The sequence below is a fragment of the Salmo salar genome, chromosome 13 (assembly GCF_965601325.2).
Source record: "Salmo salar chromosome 13, fSalSal1, whole genome shotgun sequence".
In the NCBI taxonomy this organism is placed as follows: Eukaryota; Metazoa; Chordata; class Actinopteri; order Salmoniformes; family Salmonidae; genus Salmo; species Salmo salar.
In genome coordinates, this window is record NC_138303.1 from 63,266,008 (window position 1) to 63,284,704 (window position 18,697).

Sequence of the window (18,697 nt, forward strand, 5' to 3'; positions counted from 1 at the left end):
CCCAGCAGCGTTGCAGTTCTTGACACACTCAAACCGGTGCACCTGGTACCTACTGTCATACCCCGTTCAAAGGCACTCAAATATTTTGTCCTGCCCATTCACCCTCTGAATGGCACACATACACATCCATGTCTCAATCGTCTCAAGGCTTGAAAACCTTTCTTGAACCTGTCTCCTCCTCTTCATCTACACTGATTGAAGTGAACTTAATAACAGGTGACATCAATAAGGGATCATAGCTTTCATCTGGATTCATCTGGTCAGTCTACAGTATGTCATAGAAAGAGCTGTTTTGTACACTCAGTGGATATTAGTGCACTACTTTGGACCAGGCTCTGGTCCAAAGTAGTGCACTATAAAGCGAATAGAGTGCCATTTCAAACACAGTTATCTTGGGGAGACCCTGTGTCAATTGTATGAGGTAAAATATTAGGAGAGAGTGTTTTGATTAGCTGGGTCGTATTCACTAGTACCCAAAACAGAAGCAAACAAGCTGAAAAGGGGAGGGACTACCTGAACTTGTCCAATAAGAAACACGTTTTATTTTTTAGTTGCAAAAACGTTTTGCTATGTTGTGCACTAATAAATACTACCCTGGACTATGTGCCTGCGGCGGCCATTTGCCCCGTGGTCTCTATGTGTCCAACCCCGTGCAACCATACAGTCACCATGATGTAACTGGCTCTTTTCTAATTGAAGGTGACGTTAAGCCGGTCAGTCGGTAAAGCTGGCTTGGGATTGTGTGTGTGCATGAGGGTGTATGCACATACTGTATGCGTGTGTCAGTGTATGAGAGACAGAGAAGGGAGAGGGATAGAGGTCCAAAGAGAGAGGTATAAGTAAAAGAACAGAACAGGAGAAAAGGTATAAATAAAACACAAAAGAGCATCAGACTTGGGTTCGGTATTTGGGTGACGTTCTGATTGATTTGGTCTCAGTACAGCCATTGCCAGGACTCTCCATTGGAAATGAGCTGCACTCCTGCCAGCCGGTTACCCCCTCCCCACAGGTAAGAGCCGAAGTAGGGTGAAGTTGCCCCTAGACGCTGATTTTGGGTCAGCTTAGCATTTTCCCCACTAATGGTTAAGGTTAGGATAAGGTCAGGATTGGGCAGGGGAATTTCTGTACAGTATTTCCATAAATTCATATCAGGTTTTTGCTTGGCTGACCTGTTTCTTATTATTTACATTAATTTTGTCAATAAAACTCATGAATGCAACTGTTTATGTCAAATTGTTTTGAATTCGACTTGTAGCTCTGGTTGTTCTGAAAAGAAAATGGTAAAACACTTAATTGTGATGCTAAATATAAGGGCTGGACATGCAGATATATTCAAATAGATTTTTGCTGGGGTCCTCGGGCCTGATGAGGTTAATTCAATCAATCTAAAATAAAATTCTGGTGTCCAGGATAGCGGTTGGTCAACCGTCGCTGTAAAAGAAACAGCCCCCATTGAACCCATCCTCAGATTAGCACTGACAATGTAAACAGCATCTGTGTTGTTCGACTCCGTGTCCTTGTTTTCTGTCCATTTCTGCCTCACCCCCCCTTTCCTTTCCTTTCCTTTCCTATCCCCTCCCCCCTCCCTCTCCTCCCGCCCTTCACTTCCTCTATCCCTCTGAGGGGTGAGCAGGTACTGGGTGTGCAAGCCCGTTACCTCGTTAAGGTCTTACTGTGGAGGATTAGCTAACGAGGAGGAGGAGAGACTTCCTCCCTCTCATTAAAGCTACAGTCTGCGAAACCGGCCGCCCCACCAGTTATTTTTGTATAGTTGAGGGATGGAGCTGGGAAATGTAACCACTCTCAAACTCATAGACAGTGCTCTAGACGCAAGGACTGACAGTCCATGACATCTACATGATAGTTTTAACCATGTTTTGAAGCGATTATTTGTTTCGAATATTTTTTTGTTACAAACAATGGAGTAAAAGACATGTTGTACTAAGATCAGAAAGTATTTCTAAGTTCAATTCTTCAAGAATCAGTGTTATGTTTAAAAGCACAAAAATGTATGTACCAATCCCAGACTGCCGCCGGCAACAGCCGAGCTGAGCTGAGCTGCCATTGGAGCGTGTCTGTCAACACTTCGGCTTGACTCTCACCTGTTCGCTCTGACTTCTGGCTATAATCTGGCTTGCCATGATTGACATGTTGCTTATCAGTGCAGTGGAGTGTCTGTATAAGAATAGACCGAGGTGCTGTGTCTTATTTCATGTCATCTATGTGGTCTGTTCAATAGAGACTGCGCTATCAGACAAACATTTCAATCCCAGTGACCTTTTGTCTGTAGTCCCTAGGCTATGTGGCCCCATAGACATTTAATAATGTACAACACATTTGGCATAACGGTTATGATACAGTGGAGAGCCTTTCTGTACAAAAATGATGACAGGGTTGCGGAGACAGCACAAAATAATGATGTATACATTTTTGTGCTGACCAATTCTGTAGCTTCACAAACATGTCAGTTGTGTGAAATGTGTTGTACGTCAGTTGTACAGTGTGTACAATTATTATAATAAATATCACAATTATATATCACCACTATGTTTGCATTACTATCTCAACAGAGCTTTCAGAAAGTATTCCTACCCCTTGACATATTCCACATTTTGTTGTGTTACAGCCTGAATTCAAAATGGATTAAATTGGAATTGTTCTACCCATCTACACACAATCCCCCATAATGCCAAAGTGAAAACAAGGTTATAGAAATGTTTGCATATTTATTGAAAATGAAATACAGAAATGCCTCATTTACATGCATTTTTACACCCCTGAGTAAATACCTTGTAGAAGCACCTTTGGCAGCGATTACAGCTACATGTATGAGTCTTTCTGGGTAAGTCTCTAAGAGCTTCGCACACCTGGATTGTACGATATTTGCACATTATTCTTTCAAGAATTCTTCAAGCTCTGTCAAGTTGGTTCATTGCTAGACTTGCCATAGATTTTCATGCCGATTTAAGTCAAAACTGTAATTAGGCCATTCAATGTCGTCTTGGTAAGCAACTCCAGTGTATATTTGGGCTTGTGTTTTAGGTTATTGTCCTGCTGAAAGGTGAATTTTTCTCTCAGTGTCTGTTGGAAAGCAAACTGAAACAGGTTTTCCTCTAGGATTATGCCTGTGCTTAGCTCTATTCCGTTTCTTTTCATCCTTAAAAACTCCCTAGTCCTTGCTGATGACAAGCATACCCATAACATGATCCAGCCACCACCATGCTTAAAAATATGAAGAGTGGTACTCAGTGATGTGTTGTATTGGATTTGCACCAAATATAACACTTTGTATACGGGACATAAAGTACATTTGTTTTCCACATTTTTTGGGAGTTTTACTTTAGTGCCAGCAAACAGGATGCTTGTTTTGAAATATTTTTTATTCTGTACAGGCTTCCTTCTATTCACTCTGTCCTCTAGGTTAGTATTATGGAGAAACTGCAATCTATCCTCAGTTTTCTCCTATCACAGCCATTAAAGTCTGTAACTTTTCATTTTTAATTAATTTGTAAACATTTCTAGAAACATAATTCCACTTTGACATTATGGGGTATTGTGTGTAGGCCACTGACACAAAAACTCTATTTAATCCATGTTAAATTCAGGCTGTAACACAACACAATGTGGAAAAAGTCAAGGGGTATAAATAGTTTCTGAAAGTACTGTACATATAGAAAAGGTCAGCACCCCAATTGTCCAATTGAACAGTCAGGGGCCTACTTGCGAACATTAGAAAAAGTTTAAATTCAAGGTTAAGTTTAAGTATCAGCCAATTAAAATCATGTATGTATATTCATGTGATCAAAGGCTACATGTTAGCTGTTCCCATTACAAAAGCTTGCACATTTAGAGCTACGCTAACCTCAGAAAGTATGGCCCCCCTGTCACGTCCTGACCAGTATAAGGGTTATTTGTTATTGTAGTTTGGTCAGGACGTGGCAGAGGGTATTTGTTTTATGTGGTTCGGGGTGGTATTTTTTGTAGAAGGGTATTTGATTTATGTATTCCGGGGTTTTTGGGCACTGTTCCTTGTTAATGTATTTCTATGTTTAGTCTAGTTAGTTGTATCTCTATGTTTAGGTTAATGGGGGGTTGGACTCTCCATTGGAGGCAGGTGCTTTCTCGTTGCCTCTGATTGAGAGTCCAATATATGGGTATGTGTTTGGTTTAGTGTTTGTGGGAGATTGTTTCTTGTTTTGCTGAGTGTGCATGACAAGACTGTTTTGTTGTTCGTGAGTTCGTTTTTTTTTTTTTTTGGTGTTCTTGTTATTTCAATAAATATACAAGATGAGCATCCACATTCCTGCTGCGTTTTGGTCCTCCATTCCAGACGACAACCGTGACAACCCCTGTGTTTATTTGGGACATGATGTCACCTGAGCGGTGAACTTCGATCCATTTCTGTTATGTTACATCAGTCTCTGAGACTTACTTAAAGCTACAGTCTGCAATGTGGAAAAACCAAAAAATATTCAACTGCCACTTGTTTTGGTAAACAGCTGGAGAAATGTAAACACACTCAAATTCATAGACAGAACCATATGGATGCAAGGAATGATCATCCTTGAGATCAAATTTATAGTTTAAACCATGGCCGGGATTCAATCAAAGGGACGTTGTCAACAAGCACAATGAAATGGACTCCAACTTCTGTATTTTCCTGTGTGCATGTACAGTATACTTGTAAGCATGTTAAATGATATCTGTGCTCTATATGGATGTATCTTGCTCTACCGTGTTTTACCAGTGTGAATGTGGTGACTGCCCCAGAGGATTCAGCAGATCCAAAGGAGAGGAGAGGGAGCAGAGTCTACCAGGTACTCACGTACACTCGCACACACATGTAATAATCTGTCAATAGAAGTAAATTACATATAGGACATTGACATCTCTCCAGTAACACTTTCTATGCAATATTTTCTTACTCAACACCTACTGTGCTCTGTGCTACTGTGCTCTCATTGATACACAAGCATGAATGCACACACACACACACACACACACACACACACACACACACACACACACACACACAACTGTGCAGAAACAGAACTGCTGCACTCTTAGACAAAATGGTTCCAAAAGGGTTCTTTGCAGAGGGATAGGGTTCTACCAAGAACCATTTTCACCTAAAGAACCCTATTTAGAAGACAAGGGTTGTTTGTAAGGCAAAGGGTTTTTGGAAGAAAGGGTTCCTTGATGATTATTTGGCAAGAAGGATGATTTGGAAGGCAAGAAAGTGTATATACTGATATACAAACATGTAAAGTGTTGGTCACGTTCCATGAGCTGAAATAAAAGATCCCCGAAATTTTCCATACAAACAAAAAGCTTATTTCTCTCAAATTGTGTGCACAAATTTGTTTATATCCCTGTTAGTGAGCATTTCTCCTTTGCCAAGGTTAATTCATCCACCTGACAGGTGTGAAATAGCAATAACTTTTTGAGGTTAATTTTTTAAATACCCCCTCCCGAAATTATTATTATTATTATTATTAATGATAATAATATGCATAACAACAACACAATAGTTTAGTTCTCAGTTTATTATGATTATAGTGGCAAAGCAGAATAAAAAAAATCTAAATATGAGGTAAACTCCCAGCAGAGCCCCAAGTCCAATGGGTATATCCTCTGGCGTGTTGATGTTCTTCATAGCCAGAATGATTTTGCAGTGCATGGTGATCGAACAGGTTTCCTGTTATATTCATCAGAGGTGTAGGAGGGGTGAAGTCTGTGAATCCCCCAAAATGTAATTATACAGATGATTAACAAAACACAAGACAATATTCATACCTTGGTTTTTGTGGTGAATGTGAATAAAAAAAAAAAATTGTTTTGATAATGGTTTTTAGACACATACCTTGTCCATAATGTAGAGGCCTATGGGATATCCATTGAAGAGGTAAGGGAGGAGGAAGGTAAATGGGATCTGCATAACATACCAATACCAATTGACATACCTTTGCATGCCTCCTCGTATGTATACCTGCAGACAGACACAGAAGTGAGCAGTTCAGTCATCTGCACCCAATACATTTACATTTACATTTAAGTCATTTAGCAGACGCTAAATGCGACTTACAAATTGGTGCATTCACCTTATGATATCCAGTGGAACAACCACTTTACAATAATGCATCTAAATCTTTTAAGGGGGGGGGGGGGGTGGGTTAGAAGGATTACTTTATCCTATCCCAGGTATTCCTTAAAGAGGTGGGGTTTCAGGTGTCTCCGGAAGGTGGTGATTGACTCTGCTGTCCTGGCGTCGTGAGGGAGCTTGTTCCACCATTGGGGTGCCAGAGCAGCGAACAGTTTTGACTGGGCTCAGCGGGAACTGTGCTTCCTCAGAGGTAGGGGGGCCAGCAGGCCAGAGGTGGATGAACGCAATGCCCTTGTTTGGGTGTAGGGCCTGATCAGAGCCTGAAGGTACGGAGGTGCCGTTCCCCTCACAGCTCCGTAGGCAATCACCATGGTCTTGTAGCGGATGCGAGCTTCAACTGGAAGCCTGTGGAGAGAGCGGAGGAGCGGGGTGACGTGAGAGAACTTGGGAAGGTTGAACACCAGACGGGCTGCGGCGTTCTGGATGAGTTGTAGGGGTTTAATGGCACAGGCAGGGAGCCCAGCCAACAGCGAGTTGCAGTAATCCAGACGGGAGATGACAAGTGCCTGGATTAGGACCTGCGCCGCTTCCTGTGTGAGGCAGGGTCGTACTCTGCGAATGTTGTAGAGCATGAACCTACAGGATCGGGTCACCGCCTTGATGTTAGTGGAGAACGACAGGGTGTTGTCCAGGATCACGCCAAGGTTCTTAGCACTCTGGGAGGAGGACACAAGGGAGTTGTCAACCGTGATGGCGAGATCATGGAACGGGCAGTCCTTCCCCGGGAGGAAGAGCAGCTCCGTCTTGCCGAGGTTCAGCTTGAGGTGGTGATCCGTCATCCACACTGATATGTCTGACAGACATGCAGAGATGCGATTCGCCGCCTGGTTATCAGAAGGGGGAAAGGAGAAGATTAATTGTGTGTCGTCTGCATAGCAATGATAGGAGAGACCATGTGAGGATATGACAGAGCCAAGTGACTTGGTGTATAGCGAGAATAGGAGAGGGCCTAGAACAGAGTCCTGGGGGACACCAGTGGTGAGAGCGCGTGGTGCGGAGACAGATTCTCGCCACGCCACCTGGTAGGAGCGACCTGTCAGGTAGGACGCAATCCAAGCGTGGGCCGCTCCGGAGATGCCCAACTCGGAGAGGGTGGAGAGGAGGATCTGATGGTTCACAGTATCAAAGGCAGCAGATAGGTCTAGAAGGATGAGAGCAGAGGAGAGAGAGTTAGCTTTAGCAGTGCGGAGAGCCTCCGTGACACAGAGAAGAGCAGTCTCAGTTGAATGCCCAGTCTTGAAACCTGACTGATTAGGATCAAGAAGGTCATTCTGAGAGAGATAGCAGGAGAGCTGGCCAAGGGCGGCACGTTCAAGAGTTTTGGAGAGAAAAGAAAGTAGGGATACTGGTCTGTAGTTGTTGACATCGGAGGGATCGAGTGTAGGTTTTTTCAGAAGGGGTGCAACTCTCGCTCTCTTGAAGACGGAAGGGACGTAGCCAGCGGTCAAGGATGAGTTGATGAGCGAGGTGAGGTAGGGGAGAAGGTCTCCGGAAATGGTCTGGAGAAGAGAGGAGGGGATAGGGTCAAGTGGGCAGGTTGTTGGGCGGCCGGCCGTCACAAGACGCGAGATTTCATCTGGAGAGAGAGGGGAGAAAGAGGTCAAAGCACAGGGTAGGGCAGTGTGAGCAGGACCAGCGGTGTCGTTTGACTTAGCAAACGAGGATCGGATATCGTCAACCTTCTTTTCAAAATGGTTGACGAAGTCATCCGCAGAGAGGGAGGAGGGGGGGGGGGGGGAGGGGGAGGAGGATTCAGGAGGGAGGAGAAGGTAGCAAAGAGCTTCCTAGGGTTAGAGGCAGATGCTTGGAATTTAGAGTGGTAGAAAGTGCCTTTAGCAGCAGAGACAGAAGAGGAGAATGTAGAGAGGAGGGAGTGAAAGGATGCCAGGTTCGCAGGGAGGCGAGTTTTCCTCCATTTCCGCTCGGCTGCCCGGAGCCCTGTTCTGTACAATACAGCTAGCCTTCAACATATTCTTATAGCCTACATATTCTTACCTCTTTGTTGATTGATATCCATTGAATTGTGTCCAGTCTATGTTTTGGAAAGATTTGCATAAATATGAAAAGATAGATGGTATCATCATAAAACAATATCAATTTAGATTATACATGCCAAATTATATTAGACAAGCCTTACCGTAAATTGAGGAGATCTTTACATTTTTCAGTTAAGTGCCTTCACCTGCTGTCCTTTCAAATTCAAATCCAAATGTTTCAGTTGGGCAGTTAGGTTCCTGCAAGAACCCCCACCAACTAAGGAGGTTCCTCGATGAACCCCACCTCCTGTGGGGTTTTTGAAAGAACCTTTTGGAGGCCATGGCCATTTTAGGTGCCAAAAACCGTAAGGTTCTTCAAAGAACTTTGAGGACCTTAGAAGAAACCTTGATGAACCCCTAATTTTTAGCGTGTACCAAGGTCATCAGTTCTGCTTTATGTATACTGTATGTATATGTTCAAGTGACATTTTTGTGTTGTTTTATATCGCTGTTATCTTCACCTCTGGACAGGTTGTCCTTGGAAATAAGAATTTGTTTTTTAAATTGACTTATAGTACCTGTATAAATACTGCTCTCTTTCTTTCCCCTCCCTTCCTGCCTGCTCTCTCCCTCCTCTTTCCCTCATCCAATCTCTCCCCCCTGCCTCTTCTCCCTGCCACCCCTCTCACACCCTCTCTGCCCCAGATCTTCCCTTGCCCCCTGACTCCCATGTCCACAGAGTCAGATTCTGAGTCTTTTGCCGAGGACCCTATTCACAACAGGGGGCGGCTGCCCTCCATCGTGGTGCAGACTGACGAGGCAAGCGAGATCAGGGAGCTGCTCTGCTCCCAGGGAGCAGAGGTGGAGCAGGAGGAGGACCCCTACAACAAGCAGAGCCTCCCCCAGACAGAGAGCTGCATCAGTGGGGACAACCAAGAGGATATGGTGGTGCCGCAGGGGTAAGAACCAGAGCTAAAACTAAGAGTGACGAAGGCCCACTGAGGGAAAGCCGCTAGGCATAGGCACATGTGTGAATCTGAGAGGACCAGATACTGTAGGTGTAAGCACAACGGCAGGCTGAGTGAGCTACCACAATAATTATTGCTAGGACCTATCCAATTCTTTCAGATCAGCACAAGTGCTAGTGTGGATGCTTGCCCTCAACCCACCTACCTCACCATCTCTCTCTCTCTCTCTCTCTCTCTCTCTCTCTCTCTCTCTCTCTCTCTCTCTCTCTCTCTCTCTCTCTCTCTCTCTCTCTCTCTCTCTCTCTCTTCTCTCTCTCTCTCTTCTCTTCTCTCTCTCTTTCTCAGAAGAAGAAAGAGTTCTATTACAGCTCAATCCCTCAGCGTTGCCCGTTTGACTCCTCCCCATTCGACCCTCCACGAGACTGCCCCGCCCAAGCCTGAGGAGATGAGCCAATAGGAGCGGAGCACAAACAGTGACATATCTACAGAACTCTTTCTGACATAATCTTCGGAACTCTCTCTGGACACACAGCCTGTGGATTTTTACCTCTCTGATATGTAACCAAAAATGACATGTTTCAAGATGACTGGAATGTGTTTTTATCGTTTAATGTGTTTAATAATTGTTTACTGTTAAAATAAAGATTTAAAATGCCATATATTATCGAAACAGTAGTTCCTCCCCATTTTGGGAAACTAGAAAGAATGTGTACATACAACAGATATACAAAGATATTAGCTACCCGTAGTTTTCAGACTGTATTCAAGACACAGCTCTGTTGCTATGTGACAATATGGAAACAAGCAAGTGGCTGGGGCTGCCTCTGTAATGGCATCCCATTCCCTATATAGTGCACAACTTTTGACCAGAGCCCTATGGGTCCCGGTCAAAAGGAATGCACTATACAGGGAATAGGGTGCCATTTGAGACACATCCTAGGTCTGAGAGATACTAATATACAGTGCAATGGGCTGTTCAGGGTGAATATTTTCCAATCTGACCCACACCTCTCCCCGCGGCAAATAATATTGTTCAATTAAAAACTATCAACATAGATTTACAAACCAGCAGCTTGCAACTCTGGCAAAGCTGTTACTGTAGCAATGGTGTCCTCTATTGCTGTCATGGAACAAGCAGGTCACAGCGTTGTTCGCTACCTAAAACAAATAGGCTCCATACACACTAAAGTTGAGGTACAAAGTATTTTACACAATGGATGTGGTATGGATGTGATACAATTGTTATTTTTGTGATCCAAAGGAGTTTGTCTGCACACAAATGTTCACACAACCATTGTGCTGTCTCCGCAACAGTGGTGTAACACTTTTGTCAAATTGGTTGTACATCAGTTGTGCAAACAGATTTTGTCACAGTTGCCCCTGCATTTCCCTGGTGATAATATGGGAGACACGTGTTAGGATTTTATTGAGATGCAAAACGCTGGACTGTAAAGATAAAACATAGAAACCACTTGTTTGGAGCAATTATTGATTGATTTTTATTTTGACCTACTGTACTCTTTTGATAGCTTACTATACGTATGTTTTTGTGAGCACATGCCATTGTTTAGGACATTAAAATAAGGATGTGGCACAGAAAGGAAAACAAATGAATAATGTAACGTAGCTCATTAATATTCACCTCATCATTTTGATTAATCACAAAATGTTAACTTGTAATTGTGGCACCACAGATGTGCTCCTATGTTTTTCTCATTGGGTGGAAATTCCAGGCCAGGCACCATCAAACGGTATGATTGTGAGCGATAGCAAATTACTCTGCATTGATGTGTAATATTTCATCAACAATATGAATAAAGAACACCTAATTGAATACTGGTCTGGTACAGTCTTTCCCTTTGTGAGACAAGAGCTCTGAAACTCAAGAAAACACAGCATTTCTAACTTTATCCATCCAGATCGTGGAGTATTTGGATGACATCTGGATCTTTATTACACCCTCTCCTGTGTTTTTCAGTGTTAACGTCATGTTGCTGTCATATGGAGAATGACTAAGGAAATAAAGCCATGTTACTTGGAAAAAAAGAGTAGGTCGGGGTTAGAAAGTCACACACAAGTCGAATCCAATATCTTCCTTTCCTGATTTGATATATTTATTACCTGCAGCAGCCAGCAGCAGGGGCGGAAAAAGATTTTTGATGTTTTGGTCAAAGCCTTCTTCAGTGTGTGCATGACTGTGACATGTTACCTCAAAGCCATTTTACCTAATAGAGCTGGTTCATGTTTTTCCAAACCTCCCACAAGAGTTGGGGTCAATTTCCTGTCAATTCAGGAAGTAATCAGATCTTCTAATTCCAATTGCTTCTCTATGAGATAAAAATATATATATATGAATATGAATATGAGTTTACTTCCTGAATTGACTGAATTGAAATGGAATTGACTCCAACCCTGCATCCCCACTGACCTTAGTGAAAGTAAACTAGCTCAAGACTATCTGAGGAGAATCTTATTCCGGACACATGCTTTTTCATCTCGTTATTCCCATTAATTATTCAGCGAATATCATACGCAATAAGATAGGAAATCAGAAACGAACAATAGAATGGGAAATGTAAAAACAAAAGTATAAAAACAATATCATAACAAAGATATGTATCTCAACAGCAACTTTAGAAGTGGCTGTGTCAGTAACACTATTGACATATTAGATACCTCAAATATATATCACAGTAGTATCACAGAAGAATGTTTACCTGCCTATCGCTACATTTCTATCGCAGCATTGTACTGACTGCTTAGTCTAGAGGAAGTACACAATTAAAACACACAGGCAGATGTGCACCAGAGCCTGGAGCTCTATACTGATGAGGATGTTAGAGCTCATCAGTTGGAGGAGGAAGTGTGTGTCCCATTTTACTTAACTGTGCATCCTCAAAGCGTCAAATTCCAGGTTATCAGGAGGTTGTCGCATATTTGTGTTGATAGAAATCATAAGGAAAAGAGTAGGGCTTAAACCAAGACATAGGCCGGGATTCAGTCAAAGATGCATTGTCGACAAGCGCATGACTTTTGAAGGAAATTGATGCTTGAACGACATCCACACCGTTTACCGCGAATGCTTTCTCAGCGAAATTGAAGTCAAGTGCAAGTGGGCTTGTCTACAACTAACTAATTGGTGTAAACAACATTATACTGTTAGATTTCCCAATTGTCATAGGCTACTTTGCATGATCATTGCATTGGTTAACCCCAGCTTGTTATGGTGATTGATGCCTTCAGTACTGAAACATGGCCCTGGCTATTGGTTTTTGTGAGGAGTGAAATGTGTCAGTCATAAAAGACAAGGAGACAGCAGATCACGTTACAAGGCTGTGAGGGTGCAGTTACGCCATCAGACTTCACGGGGGCAGCATAACTGCAGGTCTTCTCCACTCCACTCCGCACCCCAATCCTTGCCAAATAACTCCAATCCAATCAAGCTACAGTTGCACAATCACTATTTGAGCATAAGGACTTTTAGAACAAAGACCATTGGAAATATGTTGGCCTCAATGGGATAGCGCTGTCTTTGAGTGTGTGGTATTAAAATGGCACTGAAGTTGCACGGGATAACTGCATCCTAGTTCATTATTTAGAAGGCAGGTGTTGTAGGCAGTGGGCTTACAGTTTAAACAACAAAAGCTACACCACAAAGGTTCAAGCATCTCCTAGATATTATTGAGTATAGACCTCCCAGATGTTTATATCTGAAACACAACAACTTTTTTTGAGAGGCACAAAAGGAGTAGAACCGCATTACTGACATTTTATGAAGGCAAGAGTAGCAAAGCAACTCTTTACTCTTATGTTTACTTAGAGTGGTCATTAACATGTACAAGGAGTAGCAACACACCTCTCATCTTGTATATTAAGCCAAATTATTGGGTTTCATGTAAAAAAAAAAAAAAAACAACAACATAACATTTCATATTCATGATGGAACTAAGTGTCAAATAAACTAGAAACTTGGACCTTGAAGGAACAACTACATGAACTACAGACCAATCTGTCAGTTGTCAGACAAAACCCCCTCAGTTGTCAGAACATGCTGTACTACTGACAGAAATCCAGATATCACATGACATAGGGCGGCTGCAGTCAATTACATTTCATCAGCTGGTTATTGTCATGCCCCCTTTCTAATTTTCTCTACTTCTGCATATTTGTCTATACTGAATGTTATCAGATATTCAACCAAAACCTAATATTAGATCATGGGCACATGAGTGAACAAATAACACAACAATTATATACTAATTTCATTTATTTCATGAACAAAGTTATGCAACACCCAATGTCCCTGTGTGAAAAAGTAATTGCCCCCTTACACTCAATAACTGGTTGTGCCAGCTTTAGCTGCAATGACTCTAACAAAACGCTTCCTGTAGTTGCTGATCAGTCTCTAACTTCACTGTGGAGGAATTTTGGCCCACTCTTCCATGCAGAACTGCTTTAACTCAGCAACATTTGTGGGTTTTCAAGCATGAGCTGCTCATTTCAAGTCCTGCCACAACACCTCAATTGGGATTAGTTCTGGACTTTTACAAGGCTATTCCAAAACGTTACCTTTAAGCCATTTTCATGTAGAATTGATTGTGTGTTTTGGATCATTGTCTTGCTGCATGACCCAGCTGCGCTTCAGCTTCAGCTCCAGCTCACAGACGGACGGCCTGACATTCTCCTGTAGAACTCCTTGATACAAAGCAGAATTCATGGTTCCTTCTATTAAGGCAAGTTGTCCAGGTACTGAAGCAACAAAGCATCCCCAAATTATCACACTGCCACCACCATGCTTGACTGTTGGTATGAGGTTTTTACTGTGGAAAGCAGTGTTTGGTTTTCGCCAGGCATAACGGGACTCATCTGTCCATAGAACATTCTTCCAGAAGTATTGATGATCATCCAGGTGCTTCCAGGTGCTTTTTGTCAAACTTGAGTCAACCTTCCGGACGACAAACCTTAGAATGCCTTAGAAATCAAAAGAAAATCAAAATAAATCAAAAGATCTCTTCTAGTGATCATATCATACTATTCTCAATTTAATCTTATCTTTACTAATATGTACAATTTGTTTCGATTTAGATTAGCCCATTATCAAAATGGGTAGGAACAGGGCAGGGGGAAAATACATGTCATTAGTATGCACTCCAATAGTAATTGGAGGCCAGTTAGTTTTTCACTCATTTTGGGTAGTAGGCTACTCATTTTGGGTAGTAGGCTACTCAACCACTGTTTGAGGAGCATGCAGCCTCTCCCCACACAACAGGTGATATTTCGCACAAACTGTATGTCATGGGCTGGCCAACCCTTTTCCTGCAGCTACCCAGGACTTAATTTGGGAAACCAAGTGAAATCTGTTTGGGAACATCGATAGTAACATGTTTTCACAACGAAACATACTTCATTTAACTGCTGACAGCCCATCACTCTGCGTGCTTGAGAAAGGAATGAAGGAGAGAGGGGAGGAGAAGGAAACACAGGGTGGTGAGATATTCTGTATAGCTAAAGGTACTGTGTCAGCCTAATTATGAAAATATAAAAAATGCCCTATTACTAAACCATTCAAAATCAAATACAAATTCACTATAACTGTAGGCTAACTCTGCATTTATTTAATTTAGGCTACCAATTATGTACAAAAGATATTACATCTGTTTTTATTAATATTTTTTTCTGCCATGCGTAATATAGTATTGCATAATGGAACAATTGTTATTTTAATTCAGGTTCTCTTTCGGGATTAGGCTCTTATGCATAAGCTCTAATATGGACAAGGGAGTTTTTAATTAATCATCATCTTTGAAAGCGTTGTCCATTTTGTTGCTTTAGGCTTTTAAACAACATCCACAAAGACCATGTTTTCCACTCAGTTTCAACCTGTTGTTGAACTTCTTTCTTCAAATTGATCAATCACAGTGAGGTGAGTTTTAAAAGCACATACTGTATTGATGATGTGATTTTTGATGTTGGAGTGGTTAGAGGGACAATAGAGCCCTGAGTACCAGGCCATTAGCAACCTGAGGATCTTTAGCGAGTTGGGTACTACTAACGCATGTCCAGACTGCATAAAAAGAGATTACCATAACTCAAAGTTCACGTAGAATTTTACTGCGGTCATGACTCATGACTGCCGGTGTGGCGGCAATAAGGTCATCGCAACAGCCCTAACATGACCTCATACTGAAGTGCATTTCTGCAGAGATTCACAACAGTTCACAACGCTGCGTTCACAGTCGGCTCAGTGTGACATTGTGCTAATACTGATTCTCTTGACCCCACCAATCAACTGCGATGTCACACGAGTCTAAACAGCGGGTGAGAGCTGCTGTCCGAGGCTGTGGAGAGAGCAACTGTCACTAGTGATGGGTCGTTTGCAAATTAGTCTAAGAGCCAGCTCTTGTAGGTGAACGTTGGGAGCCGGCTTGCATATCAGAAGAGCCGAATCTATTTATAAAAAAATTTAAAAAATAAAGATATGAATAATCAAAATATTTTAATTAATAGAATTAACTAATTCAAAGAATGAAAAATAAATAAAATAATATAGGCCTAAATGCTCAAGCGCACACAATCGTTCTGACTGTGCGCTCAGGCTAACAGCCTCACCTGTTGTTCCTGTCAATCAGACACGCAGTGTCAACCAATGAACCTAAGATGCGTGAGGGAGGGCCGAGCCAACTCACTCACAGTCACACACTTAGCAGCCGAGGAGAGAGAGGAAGGACAGCTTTGAAAATAACAGCTGGAAAATGAGTCGGAAGCACAGTAGCGTTTGGATGCATTTTAATAATGTAGACAATGTTAGAGCACAGTGTAGAATTTGCCAAAACATATAAAGCCGGTTGAACACACAACCTACACCGGCATATGAGAACTGTGTTCCCAACTGTGAAGCTAGCTGTAGCGGAGCTTCGAGAAACTAGCGGGCCTGCTAGTGATAGTAATGGAGCCAGCACCTCCACACGTGGAGATGTATCCACTCAGTCAAGTAGCTCTACTCCGCGACCCACAGCAATGCAGTCTTCTATGGACCAGTTTATGCCAAAGTCTATATCTGTAGCAAAACAAGGCCAAATTGATATTGCATTGGCTAAAATTATTGCCACCTATTTCCAGCCATTTTCGATTGTGGAGGGCAGAGGATTTAGAAATTATAGCAATAGTCTAAATCCAATGTACACAATTCCAAGCAGGAAAACCCTTTCAAAATCACTTATTCCACAACTGTACGAGAGCACACAGGCTTCAGTGCGGGAAAGAGTCCAAAAAGCTACTGCAGTTTGCCTTACCACTGACTGCTGGACATCAAGGGTAACCACTTCTTACATGTCGGTTACATGTCACTTCATTGAAGTTTTTCCGATGTCTAGCTGTCTTCTGGACTGCTTTGAGTTCAGCGACAGACACACCTCGGAGAACTTGGCAGAGGAACTGTTGAGAGTGGCCAGAGAATGGCAAGTACATGGAAAAGTGGTCTGTTGTGCTAGCGACAATGTAGCTAACATAACCAAAGCCATGAAAATGCTAAAATGGACCCATCATCCATGTCTTGCCCACACAATCAACCTGATTGTAAGAGATGCTCTGAAGGTGATGAAGCCCATTGTGGACAAAGTGAAAGCAGCTGTGGAATACTTCCACAGGAGCACAGTAGGTGTTGAAGAACTAAAGTTTACACAACGCCAGATGGGGATGCCTGAGCTGAGGCCTAAACAAGAATGGAATTCAACATTTTATATGTTGAAGCGGTTTCTTGACTCAAAGGATGCCATCATGTCTACCCTGGCCAATGTCAATGTACCTGTTGATGCTCTGACCCAAGAGGAATGGGAGGTGGTGGAGGAGGTGTGCAGTGTCCTGGAACCCTTTGAGCAGGTCACTGTGGAGATCAGTAGAGAGAGGTACAGTAAGCAGTTATTACAACATAATTATTTAATCCAGTATTATATATGTATATGAGCAGTAGATGAGAATGTAACATCAGTAGACAAAACATGAACCTGAACTAATAAGTTACTGTTCTCTCTTTTCAGCTATCTGACAGCCTCAAAAATGATACTCCTGTGTAAGGTCTGCAGCGAATCACAGCCAGCAGCCAGAGTGAAGCAAATGTAACCACAGGACATGTGACAGAAAAGAGGGACCAGTTTAATGTTTTAAGTGGGATGCTGCAGTTTTGTACATTGTTGTTTATTTTTCTTTGATATGGTGCAATATTCTATTATTATGTTGTTCAGATTGTATTCGTTTTGAATTGTTACATTTATATGCACTTTGTTTACATACATTAAAACGTTATACTTTACAGTTGAAGGTGGAAGTTTACATACACCTTTGCCAAATACATTTAAACTCAGTTTTCACAATTCCTGACATTTAATCCTAGTAAAAATTCCCTGTCTTAGGTCAGTTACGATCACCACTTTATTTTAAGAATGTGAAATGTCAGAATAATAATAGAGAGAATGATTTATTTCAGCTTTTATTTCTTTCATCACATTCCCAGTGGGGCAGAAGTTTACATACACTCAATTGTTATTTGGTAGCATTGCCTTTAAATTGTTTAACTTGGGTCAAACAATTCGGGTAACCTTCCACAAGCTTCCCACAGTAAGTTGGGTGAATTTTGGCCCATTCCTCCTGACAGAGCTGGTGTAACTGAGTCAGGTTTGTAGGCCTCCTTGTTCGCACACACTTTTTCAGTTCTGCCCACAAATTTTGCATGGGATTGAGGTCAGGGCTTTTTGATGGCCACTCCAATACCTTGACTTTGTTGTCCTTAAGCCATTTTGCCACAACTTTGGAAGTATGCTTGGCGTCATGATTCATTTGGAAGACACAGTTGCAACCAAACTTTAACTTCCTGACTGATGTCTTGAGATGTTGCTTCAATATATCCACATAGTTTTCCTCCTGGAGGTTTTTAGCAAGGCTCGTGCTACATCCCTTCCTTCACATCGTACTTACGATTGTGTTATTGACCTCCTCCCGGGCACCACACCGCCTAGAGGCCGGCTATATTCCTTGTCTGGTCCTGAAACCAAGGCCATGGAGGAGTACATTGAGGACTCTCTGGCTGTTGGGAGTGTTCGTCCTTCTACCTCTCCTGCTGGCGCAGGATTCTTCTTTGTGGGGATGTTTGACAAGACCCTGCGTCCATGTATTGATTCCCGGGGCCTCAATGACATTACGATCAAAAATCGGTACCCTCTACCACTCCTCTCCTTGGCTTTCGAACCTCTCCAGGGGGCTACCATCCTTTCCAAACTGGACTTTTGGAATGCCTACCACCTTGTGCGGATACGCGAAGGAGACAAGTGGAAGACGGCTTTTAACACAGCCAGTGGACACTATGAGTACATGGTCATGTCGTTTGGACTCACCAATGCGCCCCCAGTCTTCCAGGCCCTGGTCAACGATGTGCTCCAGGACATGTTGAATCGTTTTGCTTTTGTCTACCTCAACGACAATCCTGGTTTTCTCTCGTTCTGCCCAGGAACACATTCTCCATGTTCGACAGGTCCTTCAGCGCCTCCTGGAGAATCAGCTGTTTGTAAAAGCTGAGAAGTGTGAGTTCCACCGCTCCA

At 42.5% G+C, this 18,697-nt stretch overlaps 1 protein-coding gene across 1 annotated transcript; it reads left to right on the top strand.

Annotated features, from left to right (window-relative positions):
• The first annotated feature begins 770 nt into the window (after positions 1-770).
• Positions 771-10,941, top strand: LOC145859997 (uncharacterized). Its single transcript, XM_082959702.1, has 4 exons — positions 771-1,009; positions 4,748-4,817; positions 8,845-9,098; positions 9,453-10,941. Exons 1-4 carry the CDS (start codon positions 969-971, stop codon positions 9,562-9,564), a joined length of 477 nt encoding a protein of 158 aa, XP_082815828.1. The 5' UTR covers positions 771-968; the 3' UTR covers positions 9,565-10,941.
• The last annotated feature ends 7,756 nt before the right edge of the window (positions 10,942-18,697 follow it).